At 33.6% G+C, this 22260-nt stretch overlaps 1 protein-coding gene, 1 long non-coding RNA gene, 4 other non-coding genes and 2 pseudogenes across 6 annotated transcripts; 4 read left to right on the forward strand and 4 right to left on the reverse strand.

Annotated features, from left to right (window-relative positions):
- The first annotated feature begins 9339 nt into the window (after window positions 1-9339).
- LOC120151831 (antifreeze protein Maxi-like) lies at window positions 9340-9999 on the forward strand. The gene has a single exon (XM_039164171.1). It carries the CDS (start codon window positions 9340-9342, stop codon window positions 9997-9999), a length of 660 nt encoding a protein of 219 aa, XP_039020102.1.
- Window positions 10000-13092: 3093 nt separating this feature from the next.
- LOC120151864 lies at window positions 13093-13179 on the forward strand. The gene has a single exon (XR_005518647.1). It is a non-coding gene; the product is annotated as a small nucleolar RNA snoR114 (small nucleolar RNA).
- A 310-nt stretch (window positions 13180-13489) lies between these two features.
- LOC120151866 lies at window positions 13490-13576 on the reverse strand. Its single transcript, XR_005518649.1, has one exon. It is a non-coding gene; the product is annotated as a small nucleolar RNA snoR114 (small nucleolar RNA).
- Window positions 13577-13583: 7 nt separating this feature from the next.
- Window positions 13584-13654, reverse strand: TRNAG-GCC. Its single transcript has one exon. It is a non-coding gene; the product is annotated as a tRNA-Gly (tRNA).
- A 1053-nt stretch (window positions 13655-14707) lies between these two features.
- On the forward strand, window positions 14708-15161 carry LOC120151791. The gene is made up of 3 exons (XR_005518646.1): window positions 14708-14801; window positions 14903-14971; window positions 15106-15161. It is a non-coding gene; the product is annotated as an uncharacterized LOC120151791 (long non-coding RNA).
- Window positions 15162-15228: 67 nt separating this feature from the next.
- Window positions 15229-17831, reverse strand: LOC120151832 (annotated as a pseudogene).
- Window positions 17832-18030: 199 nt separating this feature from the next.
- TRNAG-GCC lies at window positions 18031-18101 on the reverse strand. Its single transcript has one exon. It is a non-coding gene; the product is annotated as a tRNA-Gly (tRNA).
- A 1150-nt stretch (window positions 18102-19251) lies between these two features.
- Window positions 19252-20985, forward strand: LOC120151716 (annotated as a pseudogene).
- The last annotated feature ends 1275 nt before the right edge of the window (window positions 20986-22260 follow it).

Here is a 22260-nt window from a genome sequence, read left to right on the forward strand (position 1 = left end):
TTTGTAGAAATAGTCATTTTGTCCCATCTTTTTTTTAATCATTTTAAACCCAATATTTTATTTTTGAGTAAAATGCTCCAGGTTGAATGAAAATCGTTAGTTGACTAACAGTCAACGATTTCTATTGACGTGGAAGGTCCACATGTGATGCCATGTCATTAAAAAATTATTTTTAAATTATTTTTTAAATATATTTTTATAATTATATATATGTAATTAATTACAATTACACTTTGCCTTAAAAAATTTCTAATGTGACATCACATGTGGGTCTGTCACGTCAATAGAAAGTATTAATCGTTAGTCAATTAACGATTTTCATCTAACCATGGGGTATTTTACTCCAAAATAAAATATTAGGGTCTAAAATACTCAAAGAAAAAAAGAATAGGAGCAAAGTGACTATTTGTGCAAACGTTGGGGGTAATTTTGTTATTACGTCAATTAAAATATGGAGATGAATTCTTAACTTACATTTAGCAGGGGACTAATAATATAATTTGACCACTAATTCATCACCAATCTTAATAAAAAATAGGGTAAAGTATAGTAATGGTCACTGAACATTTCTGAAGCTTGCATTTAGGTCCCCCAACTTTTAAAACTTACAATACAGTCCCCCAACATTTATTCCGTTTGCAATATGGTCCCCTAACTTAAACTACTGTTAGAAAATTAGGGTAAATTATATAAACGGTCATTGAACTTTTCAGGCACTTGAATTTAGGTGTCCCAACTTTTAAAACTTGCAAAACAGTCCTCAATTTTATTCTAAACCCCAATTTCCAAAGTAATTCAATTTCATTCTAAACCATTGATTCTACTAAATCATAAATGATCACTGTATAAGAAAATTCAGGCGAATCATAAATGATCGCACTGTAAAGCACTGAAGGGTTAGGTACTCAAATCTGATAAAAAAATAGCATGCAAGAACATAGTGGTACTTAAATCATAATGCTCCAAATGAGTGTTCCGAATTTCATATAGTCAAAAGTTGAAGAAATGAGCAGAGTTTATGGGAAGTTGAAATACCGAATAGAGTGCTTACATTTTGCTATTCGGGATGTTTAATCAATACATATTGTTATTCAAAATTGATATAAACAGTTAAATAAACCTCAAATTTATATTGAAATAAATATTGTCAAATAGTAAATTCATGTTCAAAATTTCAAAACACCTTAATTTCATTATAAATCCTAAATTCCAAAATAATTCAATTACATTCTAAACCTTAAATTGAAGTATTTTAGAATTTGGGGTTTAAAATTTAATTGAATTATTTTAGAATTTGGGGTTTAAAATTTAATTGAATTATTTTGGAATTTAGGGTTTATAATGAAATTGAATTACTTTGGAAATTGGGGTTTAGAATGAAATTGAGGGTTGTTTTGTAAGTTTTAAAAGTTAGGAGACCTAAATTCAAGTGCTTGAAAAGTTCAATGACCGTTTATATTATTTACCCTAATTTTCTAACAGTAGTTTAAGTTGGGGGACCATATTGCAAACGGAATAAATGTTGGGGGACCATATTTTAAGTTTTAAAAGTTGGGGGACCTAAATGCAAGCTTCAGAAATGTTCAATGACCATTACTATACTTTACCCTAAAAAATATTGAATATGTGCACGAACCAAACGACCTCAGTGATAAAGGAATTGTTGTTTTTCTTTGAGGTTTCGAGTTCAAGCACTAGGAATATCAAAGGTGTGAGCGTATAATATCAAATGATTAAGAACTATCTTTGAACATATATTATCTTGCACTTACCCCAAATTAATAAAAAATATATATTAAATATGTGCTATCAACTAATAGATTAAAAATGAAAGTAAGAAACTGGTTGAGCTACCTAATAATCAAGTACCAATAACAGGATGGATTGAGGGAGTGGGTGGTACGGTTGTCTCACTAAAACTCTAAAATCAATATATATTTTATATTTTTTCTATGGATTTTTTATTAAAAGTTTATTTTCATTTCTTAAAATTTTATAAGTTTAAGTTTGTCTCTCAACTTAAAATCCTGACTCCGTCCCTTACCGATAATAAGATAATAATGTTTGTAATGGTAGGTTATGCAATTAAGCATCCAAAAGAAAAGAAAACGTGTAAAGAAATAATAAAATAGAAAATAACTTCAATGACTGAAAATACTTTATAATATACGATTTTAACCAATTTTTTTGGATTTACGAAAATAACCAACAAATTCGCAACTCAAACTCCAATTTCGCAACACAGTTTTCAAATTCGTAACTCAGTTTCGGAAATCGCAACGCGATTTTCCAAATTCGCAATGCAATTTTCAAATTCGCAACGTAATTTTCCAAATTCTCAATGCAATTTTTCAAATTCGCAACGCGATTTTCAAATTCGCAACGGTAATTACTGATATAGGTAAACAATACTATCGCAATGCAATTTTCAAATTCGCAACGCTAATTACCGATATAGGTAAACAGTACTATCGCAATACGATTTTCAAATTCGCAACGCTAATTACCGATATAGGTAAACAATACTATCGCAATGTAAACAGTACTATTGCAATGTAAACAGTGCTATCGCAATGCGATTTTCAAATTCACAACGCTAATTACCGATATAGGTAAACAGTACTATCGCAATATAAACAGTATTATCGCAACGCGATTTTCGAATTCGTAACGCGCTTTTCATATTTCTTTTTGCGATTTACATATTATCGTTGTGATTTACATATTCGCGTTGCGATTCATCTATTCGCGTTGCGAATTTAGAAAATCACGTTGCGATTTACCTATTCGCGTTGCGATTTTGGAACCTGTGTTGCGAAATTGGAGTTCGCGTTGCGAATTTATTGGTCATTTTCGTAAATCCAAAAAAAAGTTGGTTAAAATCGTATATTATAAGACATTTTCGGTCACTGAAATTATTTTCTTATAATTAAAAGGAAAGAAAGGTTGTTGCGTAGCATATTAATGAGTTATTTTGATGGTTTCATATATGTCAATTAAATAATTTAATTACTGTCATCGATTATGATTTCTACCATTTGTTTGCATTATTTCCTTTTTCTTCCCTATTTTAGATGTTATTTAATTTTTTATCTACTCTTACTTTAGATTATTTTTTTTATAGAAACAATTAATTTTATTTAAAATAAAAATATCTTAAATTACAATAAAGATTTACGATCACAATCGTAAATTATTATATTTGAGATATAGTTAATTGCATCACATGACCTTAAAGTATAACTCTCATTCTAAATTAGTCTCTAAACTTTTAAATCTTTCAATTTTATCCCTAAACTATGACTATCATTCTAAATTAGTCCTCAAACTTTTGAACATTTCAATCTCATCCCCGAACTATGATCTTATTTCTAATCTGGTCCTCAAACATTTTGAACATTCTGATTTCATCCCAAACTATGGGTATATACTAATCACATCCCTTGTTAATAAAATTGTTAGGCCATGTTATATTATTACATGTTTGAAAAATAAAATAAAATTTAGGTTAAATTATGGTTGAAACTGATTACATATTTGGATGTATTTGAGGATGAAATTGGAATATTCAAATTTTGGGGACCAATTTAGAAAGAGGGTCACAATTCAAGGATGAAATTAGAATGTTTAAAAGTTTAGGTATTAATTTAGAATGAGAGTCATATTTTGGGGATGGAATTGAAATATTCAAAAGTTTAAAAATCAATTTAAAATGAGAATTATAGTTTGGAGAAATATGATATAATTAACTTTTTGAGATATAATAAAATTAAAGGCATTTATCGGTATTAAATTTTGTTTGGGCTCAATACAGATGTTAGATCCGAATCTAATAAATTAATCTAAAAAATTTGACAATTTTGGCCCAATATAGTAGGCGGGCTAATTATTTAGCCCAATACTATACCCGATTTTTTGTTTTGAAAATTACGATATTTGTTATAGTGACTTTGAACTCGTCACGTGAATATGACAAATTCTAATAAAATATTTTTTTTTGGAACTTGTTACTCCGGCGTGACAAAATCTAATGAAAATTATATTTTTATTAGAATTCGTCACTTCATCGTGACGAGTTTAAATAAAAAATAATATTTGAATAAACTCGTCATGTGAGCGTGACGAATTTATCTTATATTATAACATTTACTGTAGATCCTAAATTAATTTTTAAAATTACCTAATAGGCTAATTTTTTACCCGCCTAACCTGTTGGACCAATTTTACCTTAAAAGCAAACAAGCTAAACCCAAATCCAAATAATTTGAAATCACCAGCCCGTTTTGGTCATATCCGGTCAAAACTCAACCTCTTCCCTGCACCTCTCGATCCACAATCTTTAAATCCTTCAACTGAACATTTCAAGTACACCTAGAATGATAATTTAACTCGAAATTAATAGATTTTGATTCGATCCAACTTGATCAAACGGTGTTTTTTTTATTAAAAATATTTGAGTCGGATCAGATTTTGAATTGGGTTTTATATAGGGAGGGGTCAGATTTAGGTAGAGGGTGAAAAATCTTCAAATTGACCCGACTCGAGGATAATAGTACAATTTTTATATATAAATTTATAGATAATTACTATGGTACCCTCTCTCTATATTTTTTTAATTAGGTCCTTATTTTTATTTTGGTTCGAATTTATACTCCAAAATTTCGTTTTAATCGGAATCCACGCGTCAAAAAGAATGCAATGTAAGTTAAAGGGTTAAAATGATTAAACTGATAAAGTTGAGGGTAAAAAATATGTTATTGTCATTTTATTATTAGTCATTTTATTATGACAGTGCTCTTAACGCCGTGCCCTGCAATTCATTACCTTGGCTTGCTTGTTTGAGGATCCATCAACCTCCGCAGGTACGAGGTGCTCATGACTCGGATCGGGCTGAACCGATATACGACATCACCGTCATTCATAATCGTCCAAGTTCGGCAACCAGATCGAGAAACAACCATGTCTGCATAAATTAATTCAACTCCAAATGTGAATGAAAATGAAGAACAAGGAACTCTAGATTTTAACGCACCCAATGCAGTGAACTACCCGTAACGGAGGAGTAACCGTTGACAACTTGACGTGACTCGACCTATGGACTTCGCTCTCTTTGCTTCTCTTCTTCGAGCTTCCATTGCATGGTGACGGCACCAGAGTAATCGTCGAAGCTGCCGTCAAGGTGATTTATTGTCATTTAGAGCCTAATTATCGAATTCGTATGTATAACCAAAATGCCTTTGTGTTGCTGCTCCAGGATGTTGGCATCGCCATACTGAACCAAATTACTTGATCCTTGTTTATAGGATTCCTCGTGACCCACACTCTACCTGCAAATGCCACAGCCTTGCATCGAGTCGGCATTGACGCTTTTGTAATGAGCGGAAACGGAGAGCTACTTTCCGAGTTCCATGTATCTTGAAGATGGTTTACATGATACATATGCTCAAACCAGCCTGCAATTTTCCCTGAACACAATATATTATCAATGATAAATATAAAACCAACATATCTATGAGTCAACTCTTGCAGAAAACGCAGCAAGAAGAAATGTTCTGTACCTACCAACCAGATCACAACTCTATTCGTCGCTAAGGGGTTCGCTTTGTGGTGTACAATTAAAGCCGTTTGTCTCCGCATTAGCGCTTCTCTAGCTTGTGCTGCAGCAAAGACTGCAGCAAATAAGCTATAATCATCATAGTAATGGCTTGAAAGTTTTCGAAATGTCTTTTGCATGACTTTGATCACAAACAATCGCATGAATTGAGGCATCAAATTGTTTGAAGTTACCAGTTAAAAATCCATGTTGGTCCATATGAGCTTCCTCCTTCCATGCCCTCCATCTATGAATCTACCGAAATAGTTATCGAAAAGTGAGCGAATGGTAGCAACATAGAACTGTTAGTGCCTTCTCCTTACTGTATAACAATCAAAAGACCAACCTTCACAATTGCAAGTGATTGCCATTACGAATACATAAAAAAATGTATATCTTATATATATATATATATATAAACACGCACACGAGATCAAACTAATAACCCATTTAGAAACTTGGACTCTTTAAAGGGTATTGAAAACCTCTAATGGGTCAAAGCCCATCCCGAGATAAGATCTTAAAGCTCCTTTGAGCTAAGCAACAAAGCCACGACTAGGGGGTGTGCAAAAATATTCGACCCGCTTGACCTGATCCGTCGACCCGAACCTTAAAAATCGAGTAATTTTTATGGTACCCGACCAGACATTTCCCGAGTCGGACCCCGATCACAAAATTGAGGTTTTCCGGATACTCGGGTTAGTTTATATATATATATATATAATCCAATTACTAAACCATTAACATGATAATTTGTATAAATATTGATATTATTTGTAATTGGATTAAATTTTGATAGTTTAGTAATTGGATTATGACTATCAAATATGATATTAATTTAATTGGATTAATTTGTAATTGAATTATAATTGGATTAAGTTTTGATAGTCTAGGTAATTAAAGTCTAGGTAATTAAATTATTTAAATGGGTTGTGATTATAATTTAATATCATAATTGAATTAAGTTTTGATAGTTTAGTAATTGGATGTCTATCATAATTCATATTTACCCTAGTTAGCTATGATTTTTTTGTTTTATTTATATTATGGATTATTAGATTTTGTATTTCGAACTTTTAAATTTTATGTTCGGATGTTGGAGTATGTAATTCAAAGTTTCAAACATTTAAATTTGTGTATTTTTTTAAATTAATAATTTGAAAATGAAAAAAAAACTCGGGTATCGAGTACCCGAATTACAGGTACCCGCAAAATTCGGATTTCCACAACATCCGAGTCGGGACACGAGCCGACAAATCAACTACCTGAAGACCTGGGTACCCGAATTTGAACACTCCTAGCCACGACACATGGCCTTCTCTTGAACAACTCCCCATACACCATTACTTGCAACTAGCTAGGTTTATTAGCACGATGGATATAAGAGCACAGACACCATCGTTTTCTTAAAAATTTTAAATTAATATATATTTTAGATTTTTTTATATTTTTAATTAATAATTTATTTTCATTCATAAAATTTAAGTTTATCTCTTCATAAAATTTAAGAAGTTCGTTCCTGACTTAATATCATATGTCGATCCCTATTTATTAGTACATGATGGACAACTGCTAACTAATATTCTAATTAGCACACCATTTTAGTTTACATTAATAATGATAATAGTATTATACCAATTAGTTATATTGTATTATCCAAAACTATAAAGACCAGAGATTAGAATAATGCATGGATGTGTCAACCACACCCACTCGAGGAACACACGACAAATTACTTAGATGGACCACCTTGAGATACCATTCCCATACCAAAACATGGATGCTGCCATGTCCAATAAAAATCAAGTTAAGATTATGTTCGTCAACTGGACGACAGGTACGGTGTGTCAATCAATCCAACCAATTCTGTTTTACATATACATGTGAACCCAATAATTGGACATGAGAAAATTCAACACCGAAGGTTGAACATTTCATTACATAAAATGACAATCTTGATAATTAAAACAAGACATATGTAGGGTCGGATGGATGTGATTGGTCGTCGACTATGCATACAGCACGTCGAAGTCTTTTTCTCTATTTAAGACACTAAACGTAGCAGCTTAATTAGGGCCACACTGAAGGACGCCCACACTCCCAATCTCTCTCTTAATTTGTCTGTTTCACTTGGAGCCTGTTGAAGACGCCATGGCAGAGGTACTCTATACGTATTAACTTCATGAACCCCAAATTATACGCATAATTTTGTATCTATACATACTAACTTAGGGTCATGTTTCATTTTCAAAATAACAGTGTAAAAAAGATTCATATTCATATTATATATATATATATAGCATTAATTCTCCTTTTATTTCATTTGCAATACTAAATATTAGCGTGTCCCGTAAATTAAGTAGATTCGTTGTTAATAATTAAGAAATATACTCACATATACTACCTTATAATCAGATAAATTATTACGGAAAACGAGTTTAATTTCGTATCGGATGATGATACATGGTACAATAACACCACCTTTTCTTTTTCTTCTTATTATCGCAATTATTGATGATAGCATTGTTGTAGACAACAACAATGGTGTTGAAAGTTGACCTCCACTGCGACCGCTGCTATAAGAAGGTCAAGAAAGTGCTCTGCAAATTCCCGGGCAAGTCCGATGGGTCTCTTCTCTTTTACTATTATTTTGATTTGTTCGTGTATATATTATATGCATGAGGAAAAAATACTTTTAATTATTACAATACACGATCAAATTAATAACATGAACCTATTCAGATCTATATAAAAATAAATCGAGATAAAATATAAGATATAATGTAAAAAAAATATTTTTGGTATTCAATAAAAGTAGTTTTTATTATTTTTTAGAAGTATTTTGACGCTCAAAGTTTCACTTGGATCAAATAAATCTGATTGGATATAAATAGTTAGTTGACTGATGGTTAACATTTGTTATTGATGCAACTAGGGATGTGCACGGGTCGGGTCGACAACCCGACCCGAAATAATAAAAAATATTATTTTTATTCAATAAAAACAGTGATTTAATTGAAAAAATAATATATAACGGGGTATTATTGTAATTATCCCCAAATATATAAGGTGACATGTGTATCCCTAGATGTGACGGGTATTATATGTCTAAAGTAATAATGTGACATATGTCATATCATTACTTATGTACACATGATCATATGTCTCATATCATCACTTATATACATATGACATGTGTTGTCTTATCACTTTAGATTTATAAGACTTGCTACGTAAATGATAAGTATCGACTATTAATTTACTAACTGTTGCTATTCATCTAAAAGTTATTTTACTCTAAAATAAATGGTTAAGAATTAAGTGTTTTAAAGAAAAATAAAGGATAAGTTTGCAAAACTGATCAAGTGTGGTGTAATGGTGTAATTGAACAGAAATAAGGGACCAGAAATATGATGACAAGGCAAATACAGTGACCATCACGGTGGTATCCTGGGATCCCGAGTGTATCAAAACCAAGATAAGGTACAAAGCTGGCAGTGCCATCAAAAGCATTGAGATTAAAAAGCCTGAAACCAAACCAAAGGATAAGCAACCCGAAACCAAAAAGCCCGAAACAAGTAAGATAGTGTGGATACTCTGCAAGGAATGCCACAAGTGGCATCCCGAAGGTCCATGCATCCAGAGCAAGTGCATTTCCTTCCCACTGACGACGTGCAATGAGAACTGTGGGAAGAAAATGTGTTGCAACTGGTGTGGAGGCAGTGGCTGCAAAGGCTGCTCCGGTCATGGATGGATCAGCTGGAATTGTAACGCTTGCACCGGCGTGGCTACGTGCAAAGGGTGCGGAAGCTCTTCTTGTGGCGGGTGCAACAGGTCTTGGTCATCGTGCAAAGGGTGCGGCAGCTCTTCTTGTGGAGGATGCAGCGGCGGCGGCGGCAACTGGTCTTGGTCATCGTGCAAAGGGTGCGGCAGCTCTTCTTGTGGAGGATGCAGCGGCGGCGGCGGCAACTGGTCTTGGTCATCGTGCAAAGGGTGCGGCAGCTCTTCTTGTGGAGGATGCAGTGGGGGCGGCAACTGGTCTTGGTCATCCTGCAAAGGGTGCGGCAGCATGTCGTGTGGTGGGGGCTGTAGGGGTGGCGGTGGATACGGATACTACAATAGCTGGAGTTGTTGTAAAGGGTGCGGCAGCAGTGCTTGCGGCGGATGCAACGGTCGCAATATATCGTCATCGTGTAAGCGGTGCGGTAACTTTTGGTGCAGCGGAACTTGTGGTGGATCATGTGGCTGTGGAAGGTGTGGCATCTGTGAGCAGAGAACGTCAAGTTGTGCAATCATGTGACGTTGAGACAAGTATAATCTATTCTACTGTCTGCCTGCCTGCCTGTCTACCTTGGCCTGTTAAGTCTGTTATTCCTTACTTTAAGTTTGGGTTTTTACAATGTTGACTTTTGATGTCTGAAAGCAGGGGAGGAGATTAATAAAATTGATTTAAGTTGCTTGAGTTTTGTCATTTGTGGTTGGTGTGGGGTCTGTCGCTTTTAAGGTGTATTTGATTCACGGAATGTAAGATTACTAGTGTGAATAAAAGATTATCAGATAATAGGATTACTGAGAATGTTATATTTTGTGTTTGGTTGGTTTAGCAGGAATGTAAGATCACCGTGTTTGGTTAAAGGAATAAAAGATTATTAGAATGTATATTTGATCAAATTGTCCTTATTATATATTTGTATAATATTACAAGTTGTAAAATATTTATATATTTTCTTTAAAAAATTAAATTCATAATATTTATATAATTTTTTTACAAAATTAAAAATATAAAAAAAGTTTAATGAAAGAGTAAAATTTTATTTTAACCCCTGAACTTCATATAAAATTTTAATTATAGACTTTTTTTGTAAATCTAAAATAATTTAAGGATAAATTTGTAATTTAACATTCGTATAATTTTTATTATTCAATGACAGAAGAATGATATTTTTGAAAATAAAAATAATTTGAAAATAAAAATAAAAATTTAAGGGCATTTTAGTCTAAAATGCCGGTAATGTTACAATACCTAAGGGAAGGGAGGTAATGACATTCCCGGTAATATACCCAAAAAATCCACTATTAGTAATAAAACATTACCGGGAATGACATTCCCGGCCAAACCAAACGGGGAATGTGGATTCCATTCCCGAAGAAATCCCACATTCCCCTATCCAAACGCCCCCTTATGTCTTTGCTTGGTCCTTTTAACTAATAAAACTTCATTTACTTGTTTTCCTATTAATGTCGATCTTCTTATTGACCTCTAATATAAGCCTTTAAGGTATTCTATGTGTTCAATTGTCATCATCTTTACCTAATAAACTATTATATAACAAAACATATATAAAAAAGAAAAATGATAACATTAATGTACAAAATTTTAATGTTAATAGGTTTCTTTCATAATTGTTTTTTTATTAAAATTACTGAATTTTATATAATTTGTATACATAAATAATCAATTATAAACAAAAACATCCTTAATATATCCTTCCTTGGGCACTAGGATAGAGATAACCCAAACATTAACCTCATAATATTTTCCCAATTGTTGTATGCATATGTGTTACATACTAATGCTCAATTCAGCACGAATCAAGCTATCTCGGTGGTTAAAAGATTGATTGTTATTTTTTAGGTTCAAACACTAGAAACTGTAGGATATTTAGACGTTTATTGTTAAATGGTTGAGGATCTTTAGAATATATACTAACACTTGTAAACACCGTATATTAATTAAAAAAATCAATTAAATGCCACATTTTTTTCTAGGTCCAGGACTCATTCATCAAAGTTAATATCAAAACTAAGGTCTAGTACTCTTCTAACCTGAACAACCCAAAATATGCCTAAACTAATTACAAATTCAAGTTAAAACCCGAATCCACTTTCAACTCTAAATAATTTTCAAACCTAAGTGAAAACATAAATAAGATTTAGAGGTATTCAGTCATAATTAGGGCTAATTTGGTATATTTGATTTTTAAAAATGTTGTAGAAATAAACTCTCAAAAGTATTGTATAAAAGTACAATTTAAAATTTAATTGTTTGAGATTTCTGTTAAAAAGTGAGTTAGAAAAAATATTATTATATACTAATGATATCAATTTAAACTATATTAAAAAGATAAAAAAATACAAATAAAAATAAAATTATAAAAAATATTTTATATAACTCACTATTAATATTTTAATATATAAACCATAAATTTTATTTATTTTTAAATAATTAAAATAAATTATTAGAAGTAGTACATTATTTTTAAGGATGTTAGTATTAAATTATTAAAATAAAATATAAATATATATTTGAACGGAATCCATGAATTAATAAAAGTAAAATTATAATTTACTTACAAACACAAAGTTAAAAATGACAAAGTTAGAAATCATAATTTTTAATGTTGGTTTGAAATCATTATTTCCATTGTCATTTTATTTCATTTTTTATCTGTTTAATATTAATTTTACGGTCAAAATAGATTTTTGTTTTATTTAAAAGTGATTTTAAAAAGCATTAATTGATTTCCAATAGGTAGGTAGCTAAAAGACAAGAGAGAGCATAGGATAAATGTCAACCTCATTCATGGTCAGTGACAACGCGTGGTTTCAGTGTTAAATAAAGGGTAAAGTATAGTAATGGTCACTGAACTTTTCTAAAACTTTCATTTAGGTCCCCTAACTTTTAAAACTTGCAACACAGTCCCCCAACATTTAGTCCGTTTGCAATATGATCCCCCAATAGTTACGTCGGGGATCATATTGCAAACAGACTAAATGTTGAGGGACCATATTACAAACTGACTAAATATTGGGGGATTGTATTACAAGTTTTAAAAGTTGGGGGACCTAAATGAAAGATTTAGAAAAGTTCAGTGACCATTACTATACTTTACCCTTTTATTAATTACATATGAAATACAATAAAATTATAAAAGTTGAATAGATTAATCACGTTAACCGATCATTTTGTCAAAATACAATTATTAGCTACTGAGAAATAAAATAAGATCAATGGTTAAAAATTCAACAAAAATAATAGATACAAATAAATATTAGTGTGTGAAAAATAAACATTAATACTAACATAAAAATATATACATCAATGAAACCAATATATACATAAAAATTTGATATTAAATAATAAATATAAATATCTTTTGTATCTTTAAGGATAGTTGCAATAATATCTCTATATTTTTTTAATTAAATATTTATTTTATTGATTAAAATTAGATAAGAAACAATTTGATGTAGATTTTATATTAAAAATTAGATCAGATTTGGAATCTCTTTAAACTTGAATTTTAATTAGTATTTCTCACGTATATAAGATATTGTAATTTATATCTTCAACATAAATATCAAACCATCAATGCTATCTAAATGAAATGAAATCAGAGTTCTAAAAATCTGTTCAACAAGCACCAGTGGTCTAGTGGTAGAATAGTACCTTACCATTGTACAGACCCGGGTTCGATTCCCGGCTGTTGCATTAACTGAAGTAGTGATGACTGCCGCGCTTCCAGTGAAGATAGGGTTCTTCACGATCGTCTGATTCAAGACGATGCAACAGCGCTTCTGAACTTCATATTCTTATTCTCTGTTGAAATATTTTTCTTTCTGCCATTTAGCTTGACTCACCCTTCTGGCTCACAGAAGCCTGCAAATGGAGTTTTAGGTTCTAATATTTTTACTGCAAAATGTTTTGATCGTCTTCGTGGTGTGGACAAGTGGAAATGGTCACGTTGATTGTTGGAGGACAAACAAAGACATTACCTGGATTCAATTACTCCATAAGTAATAAATGTATGTTCAACTCTCACCATTAATCTTAACATGAACAGGAGCCAAGCCTGAAACGATGGGAGAAAGAACAAAAAAGAAGGCAAAAAATAGAAGTTCAGAAGCGCTGGAGTGTCGTCTTGAATCAGACATCGTGAAGAACCCTATCTTCATTGGAAGCGCGGCAGTTCATCACTACTTCAGGAAGTGCACCAGCCGGGAATCGAACCCGGGTCTGTACCGTGGCAGGGTACTATTCTACCACTAGACCACTGGTGCTTGTTGAACGATTGCAGAGAACAAATATATATAACTTTTACTTGATACTTTCTTACATTATCACTCTCAATAAAATGTGTGCTTTTGGGGTACGAGTTCATTATTAAAATTGAATTATAAAAAATAAATAATATCAAACATTAACATAATAAGATACGATTAATGCTTAAAATTGAAACGTGTGGTTAATTTGACATATCGAGATGGTTCTTTTTTGGTCACTTTCGTGGGTGCATGCCCCCATCACTTACCCAGTGGTCCTTTCTGGCTTGATGAGAGTTAGCCATAAATGATCACACTTGTCACATAGGACACCTCTGCTTCTACTCACAAATTGGAGTAATTATTAACATATGATGAATCACATTTTAGCCCTTGAATTTGTCAAACTTTTTTATGTTACTACTTGAACATTTTTATCCATGTTGGTACCTAAACTTGTCTCATTTTCTCATATTAGTACCTAATATTTTTCGCTCCACGTTGATATTTGAACTTATTTATTTTTCCCATATCAATATATATATATATATATATATATATATATATATATATCCCTCTTGCAAAGTTCAGGCATTTTCATATGTTGAATGTTAGATGAAACGAGCTTTACAGCAGCCCCAAGAAGACCGTTACGTGGACGTTTGTTGTAATTCAAATGGATAGTTGTCGTGCTTGCGACCAAGACCGGTGCAGCTGATCGTAAACGTTACGAATCATCCATAAATTAATAAGTTGAGAATGATATTACCCAATAATCTTGGCCCTTGGTTTAAGTTTTGCTTTGCTGGGATTCCTCAGGTTGATGTCGACATTGCAACGCACATTAAGAGTCGACGATGATGGTCCCAATCGTAGGTAACGAATGCTGTGGTCAAATGCAACATCTGCCCTTGTAATTTCGATAGTTTGATTAACATTTAAGACTACACTCCTCGGCAGCACCTTACATGTCTAATTCAGCCAAAAGGGATGATATGTTCTGGCTTGCAGTATTGGTTCATTTCCATATAATTTAATTTTGTAAATAAATTTGGTTCACTTGCTATACGTGGAGACCGCCGATCGCCCAGGGTTGCTGCTGGATCTTGTAAAAATCATCTCCGACATCAACATCACGGTTGAGTCCGGGGAGTTCGACACTGAGGTGAGATGGTCAATTACTCTTTTTCTCTTCCATAGGTCGTCATCTTGCATAAGCCTAAAGATATTATCTTTCCCTCTCGAAATTCTACCTTCGAAACATAGGGGTTGTTGGCAAAGGCAAAGTTTCACGTTAGCTACAAGGGTAAAGCTATCAGCAGGCCCCTGCAGCAGGTAAACTGCAACTAACACATTGCACATTAAATTGCAGGTGTAGTATTAATCATATAGGTACGGTAGGGCATACGTCCTAATCACTTTCCGGGGCACCATTCGAATGAGTGTTTTAATCGCATGAAACTCGGCAGGTTCTTGCTAACAGTTTATGATATTTCTTGAGGCGTCCAACTACAGAGGAGGCTAGTTTACTAAAACAAACATTTTAATGGCACTGATAAACGAATGTATGGAGAAGAAGAAAAATCGGTAACCTAAGTGGAAACTCGATGATGACTGAGAGTCGTCCCATCCAACGGCGCGTCTCGCTTCTTGCTCTCGTTAGACATCATGACTTTCCGGCTCAATATGTTGTAGATCTCTTTAACGACGGTCTGAAATGCAGCCGCTACATTGGAGGAATCGAGTGCAGATGTCTCCATGAAAAATAAACCCTGCGCCTCTGCCAAGGCCTTTCCTTCGGATGTGGGTACTTTCTGGGCATCCTTGAGGTTCGACTTGTTGCCTACTAAAATGATGACTACATTCATGTCGGAGTGAGCTGTTCGAAATGACAAAGCACACAAATCAATCCTTAGCCATCATCGGCCAAGAACAACATATCCAATAATATAGTCAACAAAAGCATGAGTTCAGCATGGTTCTTACTTTGAAGTTCATTTAGCCATCTGCTAATGTCGTACACAAGATCTCCAACTGCACCTCGGTAATATGAAGATGTAACGGCCCTGAAGCGCTCTTGACCGGCCGTATCCTAGACCTGTGCCTTAACTTCCTTGCCATTTATATCCATCTTCCGGTTCTGAAACTCTACTCCTATGGTTGACTTCGAATTAGGACAGAATTCATTCCTAGCAAATCTTGCAAGTAAATTCGATTTCCCAACAGCTGAATCAACAACCAATACAATCTTGAACAGGTAATCCTCCGAAACAAACGTCAATTTCCAATCTTCACCAAGGAGCTATGCAATCATATCAACAACGAAAAGCTCTCGGCATTCAGTTTCTTCCCCGGGGGACTTGAGTTATCTCCTAAGAACCACCAGCGAAACGTGCAACTAAGATTGGAACGAAAAACATATCTCACCGAACAACCGCGACACGTTTATGGCACACCTAAGATTCCTAATCCTATATTCCACTCTTTCCCTTAACTAGTAAAACATCACATTGTTTTTGTATGCACATTAAAAGATAACAGATAACAAGTCACATTAGATAACAAAAACTACAGACGAGAATTGGAAACCAAGAAACGATAAGATTGTTTGAGGTCTATCATGAGCATCAAATCATCTGCAACTGGAATGTAAGATGCTTGAATGTATGACAATATGCATCAACAATGCACTAGACCTTACAAGATAAACATATGATAATTCAGTAGGGTTGCTCTTGGACATTACCGCTCGACCACGACGGAACATAGAACTTCGTATATAAACAAAGCCTCATACTTTCACTTCTAAATGTGAGAGATCTTTCAAAGGGTTAAAATTAAGGATTGAAAAACTTTTACTGCTATGTAAACAGCTCATAAAAATTCACTCAAACACTGAAACTCTGATTGCAAGAATTAGTGAACTCTGACCTGGAAATAAACCGTAAACCTAAGTAAATCAATTTCCTTTTAATGGACAAGGGAAAGGAAGTAGGGATCGTCGAAAGATCGAATCCGAGACCGGTGTCAACTGAAGATTTAATACCGAGTATATTGCTACTCCATCAATTTCTACAAAATATGCTCTTGATCATAAAGTGAGATCAAATCACAACACATCTAGACTCTAGTTTCGCATCAACGAGACGCCATTAGGAACTTAAATCACCAAGCAAACTGCAATTTAAATTTTATATTTTGTAATTGACTCAAAAAACTAGAAACCAAGTTAAATAAATAAAATAGTTTATGCATATAAGAAAAATAAATAAAATGATATTTTTTATAACAGTTAATTTTCTGATATCATATTGTAGTCTTGGATATCATATTTTAAACTACAATGCATCAAGTGATATATCCCATCTTTTAAAAATACCATATTATTCTAAAAAAAAATCATATATAATATAAATAAGCATGAGCTATCCTCAGCAGGGAGTGATGAGACTGCTAAATTGCTGACACCAAGATCAAATGTTCCCGACTTGGAGCATCTAAATCTGTTACCGGTAATACAAATTTATTTAGTGTTGCACTTTCAAGCTGAACAGTATGAAGCTGATCATACATTATACTCGAACTTCCTTCAATCTGCAATTAATGGTACTGTTAGGTTGAGTGGTTTGAATTCTTATCAAAATGAAGTGTGGGATACTGCTGAATCTTCAAATGTAAAATTTCAAAAGCACTTGAAGTTGGGGAATCAAAATGATTTAAGTGACTTGGACTCTATAAAGTATAAACACTTGCTCAAACTTTCTGCTGGTTAATGATTGTTTTGGCTCTGTAAACTAGAAACCAAGAAGATTTCACTGATCTGATTGAGTATTGGGTTAATAAATGAAATGATCTCATTTAACTTGTTGTAGAATTTTTGGGAGCTTGTACCTTTTGGGCTTTGTAGGCATATATTGCAGATTCTTGTTGTTTGTCATGAAATGGCAACATAATTACTGTACACTAGCGGTATTCAAGTGTTGTTACACCTTCTTGCCGAATTTGTAGATGCATCACGAGGGAGCTGGCAGTCTCGGATCATCCAGTTATGACCAAGGTTCAAGCTGGGAAGTGGAAGTGGGAAGCCATCCAAAAGTTTGCTCGATTGTAGTTGAGAATATAAACAAAAATGAGCAGATGCTTGTGGAGGCATGTACATGATACTGTTCCACCTGTTGACATGATTATTGGTCATTGTTCACTGTGATTTCATGGTGGGTTTGCTGCTTGGTGTATGCTGCTAAATATCTCACTGATTATAGTTGTTGTTTACTAAGTTAATGACTAAGGCAAAAAATAGAAGTTCAGAAGCGCTGGTGTGTCGTCTTGAATCAGACACCGTGAAGAACCCTATCTTCATTGGAAGCGCGGCAGTTCATCACTACTTCAGGAAGTGCACCAGCCGGGAATCGAACCCGGGTCTGTACCGTGGCAGGGTACTATTCTACCACTAGACCACTGGTGCTTGTTGAACGATTGCAGAGAACAAATATATATATAACTTTTATTTTGATACTTTCTTACATTATCACTCTCAATAAAATGTGCGCTTTTGAGGTACGAGTTCATTATTAAAATTGAATTATAAAAAATAAATAATATCAAACATTAACATAATAAGATACGATGAATCTTTAAAATTGAAACGTGTGGATAATTTGACATATCGAGATGGTTCTTTTATGGTCATTTTCATGGGTGCATACCCTCATCACCTACCCGGTGGTCCTTTCTCGCTTGCTGGAAGTTAGCTATAAATGATCACAATTGTCACATAGGACACCTCTGCTTCTACTCACAAATTGTAGTAATTATTAACATATGATGAATAACACTTTAGTCCTTGAGTTTGTCAAACTTTTTTATGTTACTACTTGAACATTTTTTATCCATGTTGGTACCTAAACTTGTCTCATTTTCTCATATTAGTACCTAATATTTTTCGCTCCACATTGGTATTTGAACTTATTTATTTTTCCCATATATGTATATATATTGTAACAATGTTAGAAGAGATGGCATGCCACTAAAATTGTACACTAAAGTATAAAAACACCATTGTTCGTTGAAGGTCACTAACATTAATATAGAATACATCAGACCGTTTCTTCTATCTTGATGTGTACGTAATGATGTAATAAAGAAATTGAAAGTTTTTTTTACAACTTTAGGACTAATGAGCAGATGTATAGAAACATCAAAGAACTTTCGTTGAAGAAGAATATTGAGAGAATACGGAATCGTTTTTGTACCAACATGTAAGAAATTAAAAAAAAATCAACTCACATTCGAAAGATGAATGATCAAAATACAAGCATACTCATAATTGAGCGACCATAATATAAATAAAAAGTAAATGCCTGTTTGAGATTTAATGACATAATGATTTGATTGTTACAATTGATTAATTATGTGACTTGATTGTAATGTTTTACAATAAAGTGACTGAATTATAAATTTAGTAATAGTATAGTGATCTTGTGATGGATTTACCCTTCATTTTAACTTTCAACGTTGGAGTTAATATGCAGACAGGGATGAGTAGGATCTGTAACCAATTCAATAAAGCAGAAGGAAGAAAAAGATAAAAGAGATAAAAAGGAGCAAAATCTATAACAATGGGGAGTTCTCTTTCTCTATCACAATCTCATTTACCTTCTCATGGCGGATAAAACGAGAGCCTTGAACCTTCTTCTCCTTTAACATTTCTTTCTCTTCAGTTTTGTTTGTTTGTTCTTTCTCATCTCTTCTGTTTCAATGGCTGTTTTGGCTATGGCTTCTGCTGCTGATTATGGTGCGTACTTTACAACCAACACTAAAAACAAGCATAAACTTCCTATCTTCGAACTCAAAAACCATTCTTGGCTTGTTGCCTCAGTCAACATTCTTGATAAAAGAAGGTACCTTTCTTCAATCTAATTCATTTCTGAATTTTGGTCTTGTTTTTTTCTCTTTGTTTTTGTATCTGCAGATTTCCTTGTCTGGGTTTTGAAATTGTTGTTTTGGGAATCCTTTAATATGAATTTCATGTTGCTTGAAGTGAAAAAAAATCAATGCATTAGTAAATCCAACTGGAATCAATCAGTTTTATGGAGAAAAAAAGCTGCAATTTAATGGTTTCGTTGCATCTTAAATTTGATAGATCTTCACTTTTAAATCATTACAGTGTTAGATTGTCATCTTCAATGGTGAGAATCATTCCAAGAGCAACACCATCAGCCACTGCTGTGGAGGTATGGAAGAACAAATTATATATTTGGTTGAATTTTAACAATGTTTTAGCTGCCTAAAGATCCATGGTTGTTGTGTGTTTGAAGAATGATGACACTGATACAGTTTCAACCCCCAAAGTTATAATCGACCAAGACTCGGATCCCGACGCCACCGTAATTGAAATAACCTTTGGCGATCGGCTTGGAGCTCTTCTGGATACTGTATAAATCACTTAATGTGTTTTTCATATGGATGTTTTGGATTTTCACCAAGAATTTGTTGTGCATGATCTAACTATTAGTGAATGAGTTGCAGATGAATGCCCTTAGAAATCTTGGGTTGAATGTTGCTAAAGCAAATGTCTACCTGGATTCATCTGGGACATAAGTTCGCCATCACTAAGGCGTAAGTTGCCTGCCTTTTAACTCGTCTTCGTCTCGTAAATAACTCGAATGTGAGCATGGAATGATGTGCAAGAGGTTATGCATTACCTAGTGCTATATATCTGTTGTTACAATAGCTATTTTCAATGTGACATTACTAATATAGTGTTGGTTCTTCTCTGTAGCACTACTGGAAGGAAAGTCGAAGACCCGGAACTGCTCGAGGCAATACGTTTGACGATTATAAACAACTTACTCGAGTATCATCCTGCAATCACCTCTTCCTTTTCCCTAATTCCTAATGAGAAATCTCCTAGTGAAACCCTGTTTGACATGTTACTTTGTGGTCCAGGAATCAAGTTCCCAGTTAGCAATGGGTGCGAATTTCGGTGTCGAGCCACCAAAAGAAAAGGTATATTCCTCTTGCAAAGTTGAGGCATTTTCATATGTTGAATGTTAGGTGAAACGAGCTTTACAGCAGCCCCAAGAAGACTGTTACGTCGACGTTTGTTGTAATTCAAATGGATAGTTGTCGTGCTTGCGACCAAGACCGGTGCAACTGATCGTAAACGTTACGAATCATCCATGAATTAATAAGCTGAGAATGATATTACCTAATAATCTTGGCCCGGTTTAAGTTTTGCTTTGCTGGGATTCCTCAGGTTTATGTCGACATTGCAACGCACATAAGAGTCGACGATGATGGTCCCAATCATACAATCGATCCAAGCCACCGTCTCAATGCTTTATATTTAAACTATAATATTACGACTCTACGATTTTTGAATCTAAAATCCACAGATTAAAAAATAAAATATGATCATATAAATAAAATTAAAAAAATAATCAGATAAAAAGAATAATAGATACAAACAAAGAACACTACCGATAATAAAAGATAAACACCATCGACACTATGATAAAATGCATATAAAGAGAACCAGCCCGAGGTCTAAAGGACAGATAGATTAATAAGGTAACCAAATAAATATTAATTGGTGAGGTGCACTAACGGAGCCATCCATAAGGTTTTTGGTGCAAGCAATGTCTCGAAGCTGCTCGCTCGCTTCCCCGTCACCCACCGCTGTGAAGCCGCCGTCACAATCTCCTACGAAGCTCAAGCCAGACTTCACGACCCCATTTATGGCTGTGTTTCTCACATCTTTTCTCCCCAACAGCAGGTTATTTTTCTTTTACCTGCACTTTGACCATGTTTGAACTAATTATCTTATCTTAGTTCGACCAAAGGCACCCGCTCCTAACATAAAATCCTACGTTCGTCTTATCTTGTGGAACAAGCAACCCATATGATTCTTACAAACCCTAATGCCATATGATTCTTACAAACCCTAATGATGGAAACCTTACTTGTTCTCAGCTCCAAGATGTTCAAAGCTGGTTTCACCATGATGATTCAATCATGGCATCAAATTTTAACCCGAACGTCTCCGATCAACCCAACGCAAGTTCTTACTGTGAGAATGGGTTAGCGGATCAGAACACTGTGGGGAATTATTATGACAACTCAATGGCTTCACCAGGGGAGGCTACTGATCATTCAATATCTTCTCTTTACATGCAAACCCTAAACCCTCGAACCCTAATGAATTAATGTCCAATCCATACAAACCCTGCCATTATTTTCTAGAATCATTTGTCTATGGACTTACAGATGACCTCAAACCTGAGGAAATTACTGTGGTGAATGAGTGGTGCAGGTTAATTTATTTACCGTGTCCAACGAAACTACTGATCGGGTAGCAATGGCTTGTTTAAGCATATTCATGGAACATTCATCCTAATGTTGCTTACTTATGAGCGAAGTGTAACAATAATAAATTAATTGTCACTGTAATTTATTATTTATTTTTGCTTATTTCATTAATGATTATTTGAAATTTTTATTGATATTATTTTTCATTTTCTTCTAATCATAAATGAATTAGTCGAATACTAATTTAATTATTAAAATATTAAAATATACTTAAACTAATGTAAATAAATCATAAAATTTATTACTTAGTTTTA

This window comes from Hibiscus syriacus, unplaced genomic scaffold, assembly GCF_006381635.1.
Source record: "Hibiscus syriacus cultivar Baekdansim isolate YM2019G1 unplaced genomic scaffold, ASM638163v2 tig00111069_pilon, whole genome shotgun sequence".
In the NCBI taxonomy this organism is placed as follows: Eukaryota; Viridiplantae; Streptophyta; class Magnoliopsida; order Malvales; family Malvaceae; genus Hibiscus; species Hibiscus syriacus.

Excerpts from the sequence above, each read along its gene's own strand:
- LOC120151831 (XM_039164171.1), top strand. The coding sequence starts at position 9,340 with ATGGATGGATCAGCTGGAATTGTAACGCTTGCACCGGCGTGGCTACGT.